Raw genomic sequence first — 15895 nt, 5'->3', positions numbered from 1 at the left:
TTAGAGTCGTTACTGCAGTAAAAAAAAGAAAGGACAATTTGAGTCATTAACAGGAACAGATTAAGAGAACGCTAGTGCGTTTGAAATCATGTATTGTCTGTCAATCTAAGGATGCCTGAACCTTATGCTGTCATTGCTGATAAAAAAACAAGGTACAAACTCAATATTGTTTATAATAATTATTCACATTCAATAATTTTATATCTGCCCTCTTGCACCCCAGGAATTTTGTAGTAGGCCCTGCTCCTGATACCTGACCCTCAATATGGTATGGCTGAGTTTATTAATATCTCCGGTTTATTCTCTTTTTTTTTTTTTTTTACAAAAAGCATAGTTTAAAATTGTAGTGCAGGAAATAATCGATTTTTTTTAATTAAGTTGTTATTCATCAATTTTCTTGAATGCAATCTTTTTCATTTAAATTGTTATTTGATTACTTTGTATATCTCACTATTTTTGTCATTTATTATTTTTCATTTCTCTCTTTAATTTCATGACTAATGTGAAAAATAATTAAAAATTAGTTAAAGATATAGAGATGTTAGCAAAAGTAATAATAAATATTGTATTAAGTTTTTAAAATGATAGATAAAAGGAACAATTTTTTCTTCTAACAAAATCCACACTTTTTAGAATAAAAAATCTACACCTAAACCGAAATGGTAGTAGTTGAAAAGCAATAATGTAATGGCAAGTGAAATGCATTTTTAGAGGCGAGTCAAAAACTTGAACAACATTAATTACTACCAGGATGCTGAGTTTTTCATAAATTCAATCGTTAATAAGATGAAATATAATTGGCCGCAATGAAACACGTCATTTTATCAGATTTCTATGTACATGCGTTGATGCCCTTTACTACAAAAATAGTAAAATATTTGTTTGTTTTTTTTTTAAGTTAATTTTCTCTCTTCAATCATATAATAACATCTATGATACGTAATTATTTAGATGATAAGTTATTTATCATAATTTTATGAAACTTATAATTTCACATAAATTTAAATACTCTATATGGAATTCATTCTAATGCTAATGTTATTGAAATAAGTGATTAATTTAATTTTATAGGTTTTATAATCTAATGAAAAAAGAGATTAAACATTATTATTTAAAATTAACCAACTCATGTAAGTACTTTCACTGGAGTTGTTATAAGAAAATTTTAAAATTCATCCAGTTTTTTCTTTTCCCTTTTCTATCTATCCAAACAAAGGGTTGGAATCTCCTCCAATCTTTGCTTCTTCCACATTGTAATTGTCATTATGAATCACCAGTAAAATCCCGATTTTAAGAATCACTCGAGCATCATAAGCGTTCTTTATAGCACTTAAATGGAGCTGCTGAGATTTTTTTCAACTCTCAATTCATATTTTACTCATACATATATGCTAATTATATTTTACGATTCTGGTAACAATACATACCAAGTGGAGTGGTTTACGTGAACTCTTAATTAAACCAAAAACCATTTCTGTGATTCTTCAAGTCCATTGTGTAATTTGTTGGTAGTTATACGAGAAGAAGGATCACGCAATCATATTACTCCTCTTGCGGTTCAATTTGAAACTAAATGAGGTTACGTAGCTCATGGCTTTTTTATTCTATTTGGATTCAATAAGTTGAGGTCGTAGTCGTGAGCAAGAGTAGAGAAAATTAAAATATCTAGCTCACAAATATTAAGAAAAAATGATCCATAGAATAGCGTGGATAAAAGTTTCTCACCACAGTACCTATAACTAATCCCCAGTCCGTAAGATAATTATCGTACAATTAGAGCACACTGACTAAAAATTCAACTAACACACCTTTCCCAAATATAAACGGCGTATGGGTAAGGTAATTCTCAACTCATTTGCTGGTGAATCGTTGGTCAACTCCAATAAAGTTCAATTTCCACACATTACAAATTATACATCACACCTATTAAATGTCCAAATTTTTCCACACACACCTAGCTCTGAAATGGCATTTAACTCCCCCTGCCCTTTCATTATGGGATGATGAGACTCTTCAGGCAAACAAGATATATTCGAGGTTTTGAACCAAGAAACGTGACATTCAGGAAATCTCGCTAGCCCAATAAACACTAAAAAGTATAACCGTACAAGAAGTTAAAGCATAGTCATTCTTGCTGAAACACATGTGCTTTAGGAAAGTTTAACTTCAAACTTCACACAGTTCAAACATTACAGAAAGCATACTGTACTTAAGATGAATGATTTGAGTATCAAAACATCCAATCGGTCAAGGATGGTGGACGCAATCATTCAAGGCAGTCCAGTGTCACTTGATGAATTGGTTAACCTTTACTTGTTACACAAAACCCCAGATCCAAATCCTTTAGTGCTGTACACTAATGGAAACCACAAAATTTTATTGAAGATACACTATTGTAAGTGTTCAGGATCAGCTGTGAAGTCCACTGCCAGTGTCAGAGATCCATGCTGGAATTGTTCACTAGGTTAAAATGACTAAAATTGACTAAATTCTTATTCAACATAGCAAAAACTGAAAGGTTCTGTTAACTAATGCTCTTAGGGCATTTTTGAAGAAGCATTTAATACTCTCCATCAACAAAATTATTTAATAAACAAATCCTCCTGATAGCTTAAAGAGGAAAATATTGAAGGCTTTATAGATTTACAAGGTATTAAATGCCTCTACTTTTTTCATTCAATACTTTTTAAAAATTAGAGGGTGAGACTAGGTATAACAGTAAGGTTGATGCCTTTGTGACTTGCAGGTCGCAAGTTCTCTACACATGCCTGTTAAGGCTTCATACATCTACCCTCCCTAGATCCCATTTGTGCATTCGATCGCTCTTTTACCTTTTATTATAATTTCTTAACTAGAATTGTAAGGCCACTCATTAACAAATTCCAAAAGTAGATGAGTTTGTTCAGTGATACCTGTTTAAGGCAGTTGTACTGATGGGAATCACACCTTCTGGAGATACCAGAGCATCAACTGGAAGATCAGATGAAGTCATTGGTATTACTCCTTCATCCAGTATTTGTTCAGAATATGACAGTGCAACTGCAAATCCAATGCCAAATTGCTTGATCATGGCACATTTTTGTAGGTTTGGTTCAAACAAAATTAAGTATCCTAGAAGGAATAAATGCATACCAAGCAAGGGTTGCTTCCAATTACGCGTCTTTGCAAGGTCTTGGTAATTCTTCAGGAAGGTATCATAGTAACTGGAGAACAAGGATATTAACTATAAAAAACTTGGTCTATGATTTTGTAGGATTTGTGACAAAATAATAATAATGATAATAATAATTCAGGATATAATAAGTGAAATGTCAAAAGTGAAGCATAAGAGTTAGTGAAGTAGTCCGTGTTCTAACAAAAAACAGTTTTTGAATGGTTGGTTTAGTAATATAAGACAGGCCAGAATTGTTAATTCAACTCATAAATTTCGCTACAACTGAGAACTTACAGAACATGAGACAGATTTCAACTGTAAGAAGAAACAAATATAAAAGCATACCCTCCACCACGACCTAAACGTCTTCCAGATCTGTCAAATGCCAGTCCTGGGAAGAAACATAATAGAAAAAGATTAGCTACATTCAAGCTAAGACACTAATAATTAAATAAGAAATGAGAAGCTCACCAGGTAAAAGGAACAAATCAACTGGATCATTTGCCTGCATAACTGTACCAAAGAGATCTTTCAAATGGTTGTTGATATAAGCCAATCAGGATTATTAGAAAATACATTAAATGAAGTCAACCCAACAAGAATCAGAAAAATAAAATTAAATGCACAAAAGTAGCCGAGATAGGGAGAAGAAGGGTGCACATAACTTTTATCCGGTCCTTTGGAAGCGGCTTTGTAAAAGTTATGCCGTAGCGAAGCTTTACTTTGTTGTTTTTTCTTTAGGAAAACAAAGGAACTCATATCTTTTACTGAAGAAACCTCAATTAGAATATGCAAAGTACTTATAAATTTATGTCATCAAGAAACTGTTCACATTGACCCAAAGAAAAACCATAAATTTGACAAAATTTTACATAAAAAGGAGGAGAGCCAGATAAGTTTCCAAATATTAGTCTCACGTGCTGTTACAGAGTATGACCTGATAATAGATTTTGCAAAACTTCCAAACTTAAATCAGAAAGTTAGGCACATTATTTTTGCAAGTAGGCTACACCTATGAAAGCTAAATTGCAGGGTTTTAAAAAATTGTATGCAGCCCCAATTTCGGTTGTAACGTCAAGGATTTGGGATCTCAGTTGCAGATTCATTAGCCACATTTGATTGCAATTTTCCACAACATTAAAAATCACAACAAAGTCATAACCACAACTACAATTTAAAAAATGTTGAAGCAGGAAGAAGAGCAAGAAGATCAAAACCACGAATGCATTCACACATTCAGACAATCAAAAAGGTTGGATGAAGATCAACCGACACATATTTTATATCAACAAATCTGACTTAAAATATGCATATGAAATACACACGGTATGATCTTCATCAACGGTTCCAATTGATGACTGCGTGTATGCAGCAATCCATTTCTATGTCAAGAACAAGAGTTTAATTTCTAAGATACTTATTATAAAAGTCAACAAAGTTACCTACACGATTACTAGTGATTGAATTTCAGCGTAAAAATCTTTTGCTCAATTTACTAAAAGAACCAAACCTAAAAAGAAAAGAGGGGCAAGGCAAGTGTACCATCTTCACGCGCATTTCCATCAGCATCAACCGGAGTAGGCTCTAGTATGTCCATTGAGTTTGCAATGAGATCATCAATTCGCGATATGTGAAGCATACGCATGTGACTATTCTTATCCTCCACGCGTGGCACATAAAGTTTTTTTCCATCTGCATGATATTCAAAAATGTTTAACAGGTTTCTAAGAAAAAGCAAATAATATGAAAAAAAAAGCAAAAAAAAATCTAATTTGAGAATCAGAAAATGCGAGGCCGCACCAGTAGTACTATTATGTTGCAAAATCTGTGACAAGATTTTTGAAGTGTCGACTTCGCGAAGAGCAGCGCAGCTTATGTACGCGCACAACCTGCGACTGGATCTGAACCACGGAGCTCCCAAAACTATGTCTTGAACGGTGTTATCTTGAAAATAATGAAACAAGAGAATAATAGGTGCGAATTTGAATCCGCTAAGAAGAATTAACAATACTAATAATTAACATTTGTCGATAAAAAAAAATAGATATAGATAGTGAGTGATACCTTGGTGGGATTTGAGGGAGGGATCGATGGACTTGAGGGTTTTTCTGACCTGCGTTCGAAGTAAGCGCTTTTGTTTGAAAATGGCGTCGATATCGTCGTGTTTGGGAGTGTTAGTGTTAGTGCTCATCCTCAATTGCCCACACGCTGCTGCTCTTGTGCACCACTGTGTCATCACCGTCTGTGCTCGCATCTTTTTATTTTTCAACTTTTATTCTTTCTTCATTATAAAATATATTATTATTTCACCATCGGTTCCTCCTCCTTTCATTTTGTTTTTTTTTATGCAACTGATTAAAGTTAAAATGAAAAATTGTTTTTTAAGATCATTTACATAGATTTTAGAATGTTTTTTCTTCTTCTTCGTTTGACTAAAATGTTCTATTTTTAGGCTTCATTGTACCTTAGGTGTTGTAAGTATCTGAGAATAGAAAAGGAGGGAATAGAATGAAATAAAGTGAAATATGAGGAAATATTTAAATTAAAATAATTTGATATGAGACCTATATTAAATTCAAAAGCTTCTGCATAATTATTTTTGATCAAACATATTTTTACATTAGATAAATAATCATATTTATCCCCTGAATGTGTAGAACGTTAATTGATTCATTCTTAAAAGATGAAAATTTTTAATCCCCAAAAATAAAAAAAGTGATCTAAAATATAATTTAATCTTTATTTTTTTTAATAGTTACAAACATAACATTATAATAAAAACTTAAAAAATAGAAAAAAGAAACATAAATTAAAACAAATATAATAATAAAATAAATTTTCGGATAAACATTCAAAACAAAAATAACTATTTATCCTTATATTTTTATTCAATTCTTTTTTTTTTTCTTTTCTTTTTTCATGATAACCAAACAAAGAATCAGAGTGTTTTTAGAAACACATTCTAGAATTAGTATCATTCATTTTGATGTAAAAAATCACGTTCCAGATGCTGTGAGCCTTCATAGTTTTTTCCTTAAAAAACATCTTAGCAAGTTAAGAGAGGAAGATATTTATAATTAGTCATGGTATCAATTCTAAATTGATTGAGATTTTTTCATGGGATAGAACAGTAGCTTAAGAGTCCAACAGACCAATAACCTGCTGAATTCACCAAAAATAAAACAAAAGCAAAATTGGTCTGTTGGAAACTCTTTTCTCCCCTATTTCTCAGCAGTCAGCATAAGAAAACTTCATTTCAATATTATGTCCAAATTGCAGTAGCATACAGGTTTCAATCCTGAGCGATTTTCAACAATAGCTCATCATTCTTTCTAATACTTGCAGATTTATTATTCTTGCAACTGCTCTGAACTTTATTGCTCAGGTTTGTAAGTTGCAGCCTTGCCAATTATCAAGAAAGGGTACGGTATTCACTCTGAAAATGATTAAGAATTTTACAGAGTAGGATCCTCTTATCTTCATTGGATTGAGTGACTATTTAATGATAGATTGGTTATCACCATTCTTTATCTTCAGAAATACATTGGATTTGCTCTTTTGTCCCAAGTAACCACTATTCTTTCTTTATCTTCAGAAATACATTGGATTTGCTCTTTTGTCCTAAGTAGCAAGTATCAGGGAAACCAAGTTTTGTACCAACTTTCTAATTTTTTTTCATCTTCGTAATTACACCTAGTAATTTGTGAGCTAAATTCCTAGTTTCTCACAAACATCACTACAGCAATATAAGAAAAGATTAACCGCTTATGAACCTACTTACCACATCTCTGTAAACTGGAAATATATCAAGTTTCATAAACAAAAAATAGGTTTAATGGTATTTGACAAAATGAAACAGTGTAGACTGGAGATGGCAGGAAAAGTAAATTAGTTAAGGTTTTCTATACCATGCAAGACTTGAATTATTTAGGAAATTGCATTTGGTTAGTAAAGCTGAATTTTTATGAATGAGCTAATATTTGGATGGAATATAGAATTTGCATTTCTTCCATGAGAGAAAGTACATACTAACAAGAGAAAAAAATGAACTGTTGACAATAGTAGTCATATAAACAAGCAAACCCTAGACAAGTTTGTCCAAATGATCCTAGTAAAGCTATCCAATCCTAGAAATGGGGATTAAAATCCTATTACAAGACATGCTTTGAGTGTTCAAGTCCTTGACCTCTTTAGATATTTTACAGACACATTCTTGAGGCAGAAGAAAGTCATCCATGCTTCCGACACTCGAGATCTTAGTGTCAGAATAACTCACAATCTTCACAAGCTAGACTTTTTTTTTTTTGTGATTCTTTAGGTTCAGCCTCATGAAATTCAATTATCTTCATTCTAAGCATGATCATTTGGCTCCAGTACACTTAAAAGAGCCAATTACTATAAAAGAAAAATAGGCATCATGCATTCTCTATCTCAAAGGAGGTCATAACAAGGTGACTGAGTTTCTCTAGATTCTGTGATATCTCTGTCAAAATTTTGGTTCCTTCACTATCTTTCTCGTCGTTATTGGAAACAAGCTCTAAGAACCCACTGTTGCCTTCCAGAGCCTTCACCCTTTCAGCAAGGAAAGACAGTTCTTTTGGTAGAAAGGTTTCACCTCCTTTTCCTGTTACAACACAATCATTATGAGGAATGGTAATAAGCATAATAAATTAGAGAAAACCCAAAATATGCCGTCCAAAGTTATATGTATTACCATCTTATTTTTTTTAAAAACAATGTGATTAAATCAGTCCATTAATGATCTAAAATGTCAAAATATTAGCCTTCTACAAATTTTCATCAAACTAGTTTTTCTCTAAAATGTCATCATATTCATCTTTATACAAGACCAAAGTGGTGACCAAAGGAAATTTAGTGACAAAGTAACTTAGTGACCAAAATTTTTAAAGGACTAATGTGGTGATGCATGTAACTTTGGAGGACTAAATTGAATGTTTCCTCTAATAATCATTAGAATTATAATGCTACCTATACATGAAGGCATGTCTGCTATGTTACCTGTCTCACTGTCTAAATTATTAACACTGTCAGAGCTAGACAGTAAGGAATAAATTCCACTTTCTGCTAAGGGTGTTCTATTTTCTTTTTTCTTCATCCGGCCAAGAAGATATGTTTTCTCTGCTTTAAAATCTCTGACTGATTCATTGTGTCTTACCCCTTCATTTTCTTCCTGAGGTGATTCAACTTGAGTAGAATTGAGGCCTTTTTCTCCATTACCTTCACCTTCATTGAGCTTGAATGAAGAGCTATTGTAACCAAGAGATGAGTTAGATTCCCTACTAAAAGTGTTTTCTTCTGCTAAGCTTCCATATTGTTTTCTAAAAATCTCCAATTCAGCTTCTAAAGCTCTGAGATCTTCCTCTCGTTTGATAAGCATATCATTAGATGCTTGGAGGGCTTCTTCATCATACTCAGCCTGTTCCTCCATCATTCTCTGATACTGCAAAGCCTCCATTTGCACCGCTGCCTTCTCGGCCTGTAACCGGGTGATCATGGCCATTGCATTGTTGGCAGCAACAGCTGAAGCACTTCTTTCTTCATCCAGCTCCATGTACAAAGCCATGAGTGATTTGCGATCCAAACGAACTTGCCTCTTCAAATTGTTTAAGATGGCATCATCAAAATCAGTTTGGGGATTTACATCATTAGAGTCAGAGGCAAATTCTGTCTTTTCCAGTGGTGATTTCTTGTTAATCCTGTAGGTCCATCTGGGACTGTTGTTTGCAGAATCGGTGAGCGGGATTCCAAAGAACTTATTTCCCCTTGTAAAAGTTGGGGTGAATTTGCTGGACTCATCATTCAAGTCTTCTACTTCTCCCAATAGAGGCAAAGAGGTAGATTTGGTGTCTCCGCTTGCTGTATAGAACAAAAATATTGTTTTGTAAAAGATGCCATAATCACATTTTCAGTCATGAGTAAATCTAGTACAAGTTCAGTGTCTATAGGCACAACTAGTCAAAAGTAGGATTTATTGAAATAATAACAATAAAGTTTGTGTTGACAACAATGCTGAAGTGATTATAATATTATTCAGACAATGTGTTCACGTAGTCCTCTATTTGATTCCAATTAAAGCATATATAGTACAATAAAAACTCAAATACAGCTAGAAAGATATAATTTTTAATCTGCATAAACTAGGATATGCATAGTATCAGGAAATTCTAGTTTTGCAAATACTCACATTTAACATTTGGGCTATTAACATTGAAGCCAAACTCATCCTCTTGAAGCTCCGGATCTGCCATAAACTTGAGTTCTTTGTACCTGATGTGAGGCAACTCTGGACCATTAGGTTCCAAACTTATTGGTGTTGAAAATGGAAAAGCTCTCGGTGAAGGAGTTGGGGCTCGCACAAATGATGACGAGTGCTTCACTTTCACATTAGAATTAGAAGACTTCATTTTCAATGGCTCTCCACAGCATGAACACTTTTGGTTGTTGCTTCTATCAACCTGCATGAACCCATCATCCTTCAAAGTCAACTGAATTGGTTGGTCATCCTGAACAAAGCACTCCAAGTCCTTATGCAAAATCCCCACTAGGGACTTGTAGGTGTCGCAATCCGATTCCTTCTCGGTTGCAAATGAAAGCAGGCACCCCTCACACATCTTCCTTATGTCAGAGAGCTTCTTGTGGTTATGACAAAATGCCAAAGACGACATGTCCTTCTTGTGAGCCTCGCACACAGACTCGTTGTAATAGAAATCAGGATTTCTGTGAACCATAACATGATCAAACCTGGTGCACAGCCAGCAAGGGATGTGCAATTCAAAGAACCTGGCAAACTCATTGGCCAAAAATGCAAGAAAACCATCAAGGAAGAGTATGAATATCAGCACCCATTCAAGCAACACATAGATCACAAAGTGTGTGAACTTCCCCATTTCTTGCTCAACAAAATGAGAAAATGATCGAGTAGCCATGTTGGAAGTTTTCTTTCCTTTTTGTTTTTGTCCTTATTAACAACCCAACATCATGTAGAATGTAACAGATTGGAATAAAAAAAACAACCAAGTTTCTGGAATCTGTAGTGCTGTTGAAGATTAAACAAAAAATAAAAAAAAGTGGGTGTGGATTAAGAGAGAGAAAAAAAAGGAACTTAGAATGTGGGAAGATGGAGGAAGATCATGACCTTGGTTGGGGACGAGGATCAAGATCTTTCTCTCAGCGTGTGTCTCTCTCAGTGGCACGTTTGCAAAGGAAGAAAAAGAGAGAATGTGAAAGGTGGAACTCAATTAAGCCATAAAAATTGAAGAAACAAAAACCAATGGAAGCTGTTAGGCAGACAATTACCTGAAATAACGGTCCATCATGTCTCTCTTCCAATTTTGTTTCCCAATTACAACAACAAATATCTCATGCATTTCCTATGGCAAAGCCTATACAAGATTTTTCATACGCCACACTGATGTTGGTATCTGAGTATATTTATTAACACCTTCTCTTCCTAGGTGGATTTTTTATTTATTTACGAGAACCATTTCTTTTAGGTCCTCGATTAGGAACCACGTCAAATATCATGTGTATCATCCAATCCATTGGACAAGAGACTAATCTTACTTGTAATGTGTAATTGTCATTGGTCCAAGAGAATTTGACTCACACTCAGAATTGAACACAAATTTTTTTTCTAATTAAATAGATTGTTTTCACTCATATGAATACAACAGAATCTTATACCATTATATCCTTTAAATTATCTACCAGAACCATTGAATAACACTATTTTTGTTTTGGGAAGAATTAATAGAGTCTAGTTTTAATACACAGTAAAGAATTTTACATTAACTAATTAAAAATCACATAAATACAATCGTCATTACAAAGTCAATCTTATATACATACCAATCTATAATTAGATAGCAATATAAAATAGAGTGCCTTCTAATTAAATTGATTAATATAGAACTTTACCTACACTTTTTACATTATTATTAAACTCAGCAAAAAAATAAAAAAATCAAAGTGGTTGAAATATAATTTATCTATCAAATCTATGAAATATTTACAAAGCATCATTAAACTTATATTCCATTTTGAATTATTCTTTGAAGACATTTTCAATTAAAGTTTCAGACGGTTGTATTATTTTTATTTATATTTTGATTATATTTTATAAAATAGTATATGTAAAAACATTTTAACATTATTATTCAATCACAAATCAATCGATCATTAATAATGACTGGTTAATCATGAGTATGTTAGTTTTTTTAATTCATATATGATAAAACACATTAACTTTTAGAATAATTATTTTAAAAGATATAGTAATAATAATTTTGAATTGGTTCACTATATAATTTTTTTATACCAACAATATATGAAAACTAAACTCATGTTATTATTATTATTATTATTATTATTATTATTATTATTATTATTATTATTATTATTATTATTATTATTATTATTATTATTATTATTATTATTATTATTATTATTATTATTATTATTATTATTATTATTATTATTATTATTATTATTATTATTATCAATAAAATCAATTTTCTTTTAAAAAAAGCATTCATTTTTTTATATAATACAATATCCATACCATATTGACAATGCTGTAAAATTTAATTGCATTTTCCCCCTACAATTTTGTTGGATTTTCATAAATCGAAAAATGAAAAATAATGCTCTATAGCATATGTAAATTATACTGATATATATGTGCTTCTTCCATGGGAAACGAAGCTTCTGTAATAACTATAGGGGGTTGGCTAACCCGCTAAAATGCTAATATGCCTCATAATATTTCTCTTTGTGAACACATGAATAAACTAGCTTGTAGTCAAAGTATTCGCTGCCATGTAAGGGGAGATGCATCCCTTTACCTGAAAAGAAGTCATATTTTATAAGAAATATGTATTAATTAATCATGACATCGAGAAATATCATTGATATATGTAATTTGTTACAATATTTTAACCCTATTACTCATTTTACTCATTTATACTAACTGGCTAAGTTCTTGTGGCCCAACAGAACCTAATACTAAAACAAATAAACAGATCAAGAAAGATGTTCCAAGTTCTAACTAAGATAATTTAAATAAATCTTAAATATTTTCAAACAGTTCACCTCATGTAAGGCAACAAAACAAACCAATTTCTGATTTGGTTAAACATTAATACATTATCTTCAGTTTCTATAAGATTATGTTAATGAGAAAGTAAAAGAATGTAAAAAATTTCTTGCCTGCAATAAACAAGAGGGAATTTGGATATAACCCTGTAGCAAGAGGTTGACTCTTTCCAGAGAACTATGTGGCACAGGAGTAATGACATAGAGCACACCTTTTACTGTGTCAATGCCCCTCACAATCCCTGAAACATTAGAAATCAAGATATGTTCAAACAATGAATATGCTTAAAATTATGGAAATGCCAAAAAACAACAGTAGAAGGATGTATGATTTGTGTCCATTAGGAATAATACACTTTAACTCTTTATCTTCTACATTTGTGGAAGTACGATGACCTAAATAGGTAGAGATCCCTTAAAATATATTACACTTGAGAATTGAGATGTCATTGCATAGCTAAGACGAACATATGAGTTCTTATGAAGCTAACCCAGAAATGCACATTACTTCACAGTATTTTGTGTGCCCCATTGCTACCAAAAGTTTGAAACTGATTGTCAAGCTCAATAATTAAATTACTCCCTTTGGATTTGAATATAAGCAAAAAAAAATGTTTTGGTCTTGCATTTAAATATAAGCAAATCTCAACTAATTTTACTTCATTTAATGAGTCTATCTCTAAAATACCCTTCATTTAATAGGAGTTTTAATTTCAATGACTCATTCTTTTTCTTGATATCAAATTTCAATGAAGAACATTTTAGGAATATAACCTATTTTCTAATTGAGCTTGGTGCAATTAATTGTTGTTAATCAACTTTCTTAATTAGCGTGAAATAATTTTATTTTTTTTTTGCTTATATTTGAATCTGGAGGGAGTATCTTTTAAACAGAATTACAATTCCCATTTGTTTGAGACATACGAAGTTTTCCAAACTTGAAAATACCGAATGGAACACTTTCAGCAAGTTTGCAATACTACTGCCACCTAAATTGCTTTTTAAATCTGAAATTTCAATTTTGTGAAAGTATTTCAGTAAAATGATCCTCCATTTCAGAGCAAGACAGAATGAGACATTTCAGAATTAAGAAGTCAAATTACATACCAAGCCCAAGACACCAAGGTAAATTTTCAGGTCCATCAGAATCAACAGCTAAGCCAACAACGGTAGCATTCAAACTGTAGAATATCTCAGAACTTGGGACCTACAAAGATATAGATAGACCATAAAAAATGTTCTGCTCACCTTTATAAAAATAAAATAGATGTATGAAATATTGTTGCAATTCCTAAGAAGAAAACAACATATTTATTTATATTAAAAAGATTTAAAAATCAAATGGGATTAGAACCAAAATGGACCAAATGCATGAAAACTGTATAAAGGGCAGCTCAACTCAATCACAAGGATCTACTCTTGTGGTGCTTGGGAAGGGTTAGATGCATGCAACTTTAAGTTCTAAACCATCAAGTCACAAGGTAGAAACCTTACTGTTGCACTGAGGTGTGACTCAAAATCAGAACAGGTAACAAGTAAAATTTGAACAAACCTCACAATGAAGGTGTTGAATCTTTATGCTTGCAATGGGAACTTCATAAGAACAATGAGAGGCTAAGGCATGTGCAAGTTCCTTGAATCACTAGAAAAGCACTGTTTGAAATAAGTCAATATTCGTAAATCACGCAGTAGGCGTGCATCTATCTGAACAAGCACCCTAGGGAAACAAATAGGGATATCCAATGATACTTGATGCATAAAAAATGAAAAGAAAAGGACCAAACCAGCAGCTGCAATTGATAACTTTCTAATCAGATTAGAGCTTACGATCTAGTTAACGAGTCCTGATGAGCTGAATTTATCTCAATTAAGTTAATTGTTTCATCATGTTCCCCATCTGACCAAAATTCTCCAGCAGGTAAATTCTTTTTTTCACTGGATATGCTTATCTTAACTACATGTGTAGGACAAATATATTTCAACATGTCCACTAATACATCATAACCAACACCTGAAATACAAGAGAAAAGAAATCGTTGAACAGTTACCATAATAGATGACATATTTCTATCATTTTAGAAAAGAAATAGTTTACGTGCAGTAAAAGTACAAACACAGGATTGAAAAGAATCAGACTAACCACTGAAAAGGAATTGAGCTTACCTTTCACCCAACCAGGAGTATTCACGATAAGAGGAACTTCGATCTTATGAGGATATTCTCCCTTATCTGAGATGCAATACTCCTTTCGGTAATAATTATATATGGCAAATACATAACTTAAGTATGTTGATGGATCTCTCTTACAAGAAACATCACCAAAGAAAAGGCACCTGTCACAGAATAAATGACAGATAGTAAGACAAGCAAGTCCATTACATGTTCAATCAAATAATACCTGAATTGGCTCACACTTGCACAATTGAATACAAAGATCCAACACAGATGATATATATCATCCAAGTCACTGTACATAAAAAAATTTCACAATAATAAAATCCCCCCAACACCCCCCCCACTCCATTCCCCCTCCCTGAATGAAAAAAAGAAAGAGAGAAGAATGCATGTGATGCTTGGCTCTTACAGCATCTTCAGAAAAAAGGAACAACCATGTACAGAAGAAAATCATATGAAAAATGTTATAATATATAATATTTGTAATTTGTTGATATAATTGGTAATCAGATCAGATGTCAAGACAGTTCTACTGAATCTGGAAAGCATGAAATACATCTCAACAGTAATCATCTTAACCTAACTTACAAATGAAGAAACAACTAAAACTTTATGTAGTTCAATATATGTGACTACAGAATAGATGTTCACTGTCATCAAAAGGCAGCAGCCTAGTCAAATATTTCAAATTCAAACTTTAAAGCAACATTTCAAAAATACAAGCTCCCAAATTATCAAGATGAGATAGCACTTCATACCTCTCCGGTGTTTTCAGGCATGGAACTGTCAAATCTAAAATAATTATATTAAATAAATTACTAACTTTGAAATAAATCATAAAGTATTTTCTGGACAAAAAAAATAAGACAGAGATTCACCAACATACCTGGAGTTACTTTATGAACAATGGTTAGTGACAGAAAAGCAGGAGGAGTAAACTCGGGTTGGCCAACATCAGTATCCAGATAAGCTACTTTGGTGTATTTGTTCAAGAGGACATTTAGGAGATAGCGGGAGAAGGTTGTCTTCGCACAATTCTTGGCACCACATATAAGAGTAATAGGAGGCATTGAACTGTTTGCAATGGACTCTGTGGCCTCTAACCACTGCTCTGGGATGTTTATGTCTGGTGAAGGAGAAGAATCCATCCCTTTCTCTCTGTCAAAGTGCAAGACAACTTTTCTTGATTAAGCATATTTTTGTCAGTGAGTCATGCAAATTTCCAAATGGTGCAGTGCATTGCAAGCAATCAACAAGACAACAACTGATTTGAAAGCAAGCCAATCCACCTGATTCAGTCTGTCAAATGATTTAGACTTAAACATTTGGACTGAATTGGATTGGGTTGATACTTAGTAAACTTGTGATTTTTTTTTCCTTTTATTTGGGGTACATTTCAAATTATACAAGAAATTGCTCATGCAATTGCAATTATTTCAGTAGTTGGGAACC

At 32.6% G+C, this 15895-nt stretch overlaps 2 protein-coding genes and 1 pseudogene across 2 annotated transcripts; all 3 read right to left on the bottom strand.

The window, feature by feature from the left end:
* Positions 1–1679: 1679 nt before the first annotated feature.
* On the bottom strand, positions 1680–5484 carry LOC114416497 (5-formyltetrahydrofolate cyclo-ligase, mitochondrial-like). The gene is made up of 8 exons (XM_028381380.1): positions 5219–5484; positions 4955–5098; positions 4697–4846; positions 3626–3667; positions 3500–3545; positions 3133–3203; positions 2913–3039; positions 1680–2447 (listed from the first exon to the last, which is right to left on the bottom strand). The coding sequence occupies exons 1-8, from the start codon at positions 5406–5408 to the stop codon at positions 2435–2437; spliced, it is 783 nt and encodes a 260-aa protein (XP_028237181.1). The 5' UTR covers positions 5409–5484; the 3' UTR covers positions 1680–2434.
* A 1687-nt stretch (positions 5485–7171) lies between these two features.
* LOC114416496 (probable myosin-binding protein 5) lies at positions 7172–10573 on the bottom strand. Its single transcript, XM_028381379.1, has 3 exons — positions 9360–10573; positions 8174–9031; positions 7172–7778 (listed from the first exon to the last, which is right to left on the bottom strand). The coding sequence occupies exons 1-3, from the start codon at positions 10099–10101 to the stop codon at positions 7570–7572; spliced, it is 1809 nt and encodes a 602-aa protein (XP_028237180.1). The 5' UTR covers positions 10102–10573; the 3' UTR covers positions 7172–7569.
* A 3214-nt stretch (positions 10574–13787) lies between these two features.
* Positions 13788–15591, bottom strand: LOC114414160 (annotated as a pseudogene).
* Between the last annotated feature and the right edge of the window lie 304 nt (positions 15592–15895).

This window comes from Glycine soja, chromosome 6 (assembly GCF_004193775.1).
Source record: "Glycine soja cultivar W05 chromosome 6, ASM419377v2, whole genome shotgun sequence".
NCBI classification, from domain to species: Eukaryota; Viridiplantae; Streptophyta; class Magnoliopsida; order Fabales; family Fabaceae; genus Glycine; species Glycine soja.
Note: the sequence above shows the minus strand (reverse complement) of the source record. Positions and strands in the feature narration are given on the sequence as shown.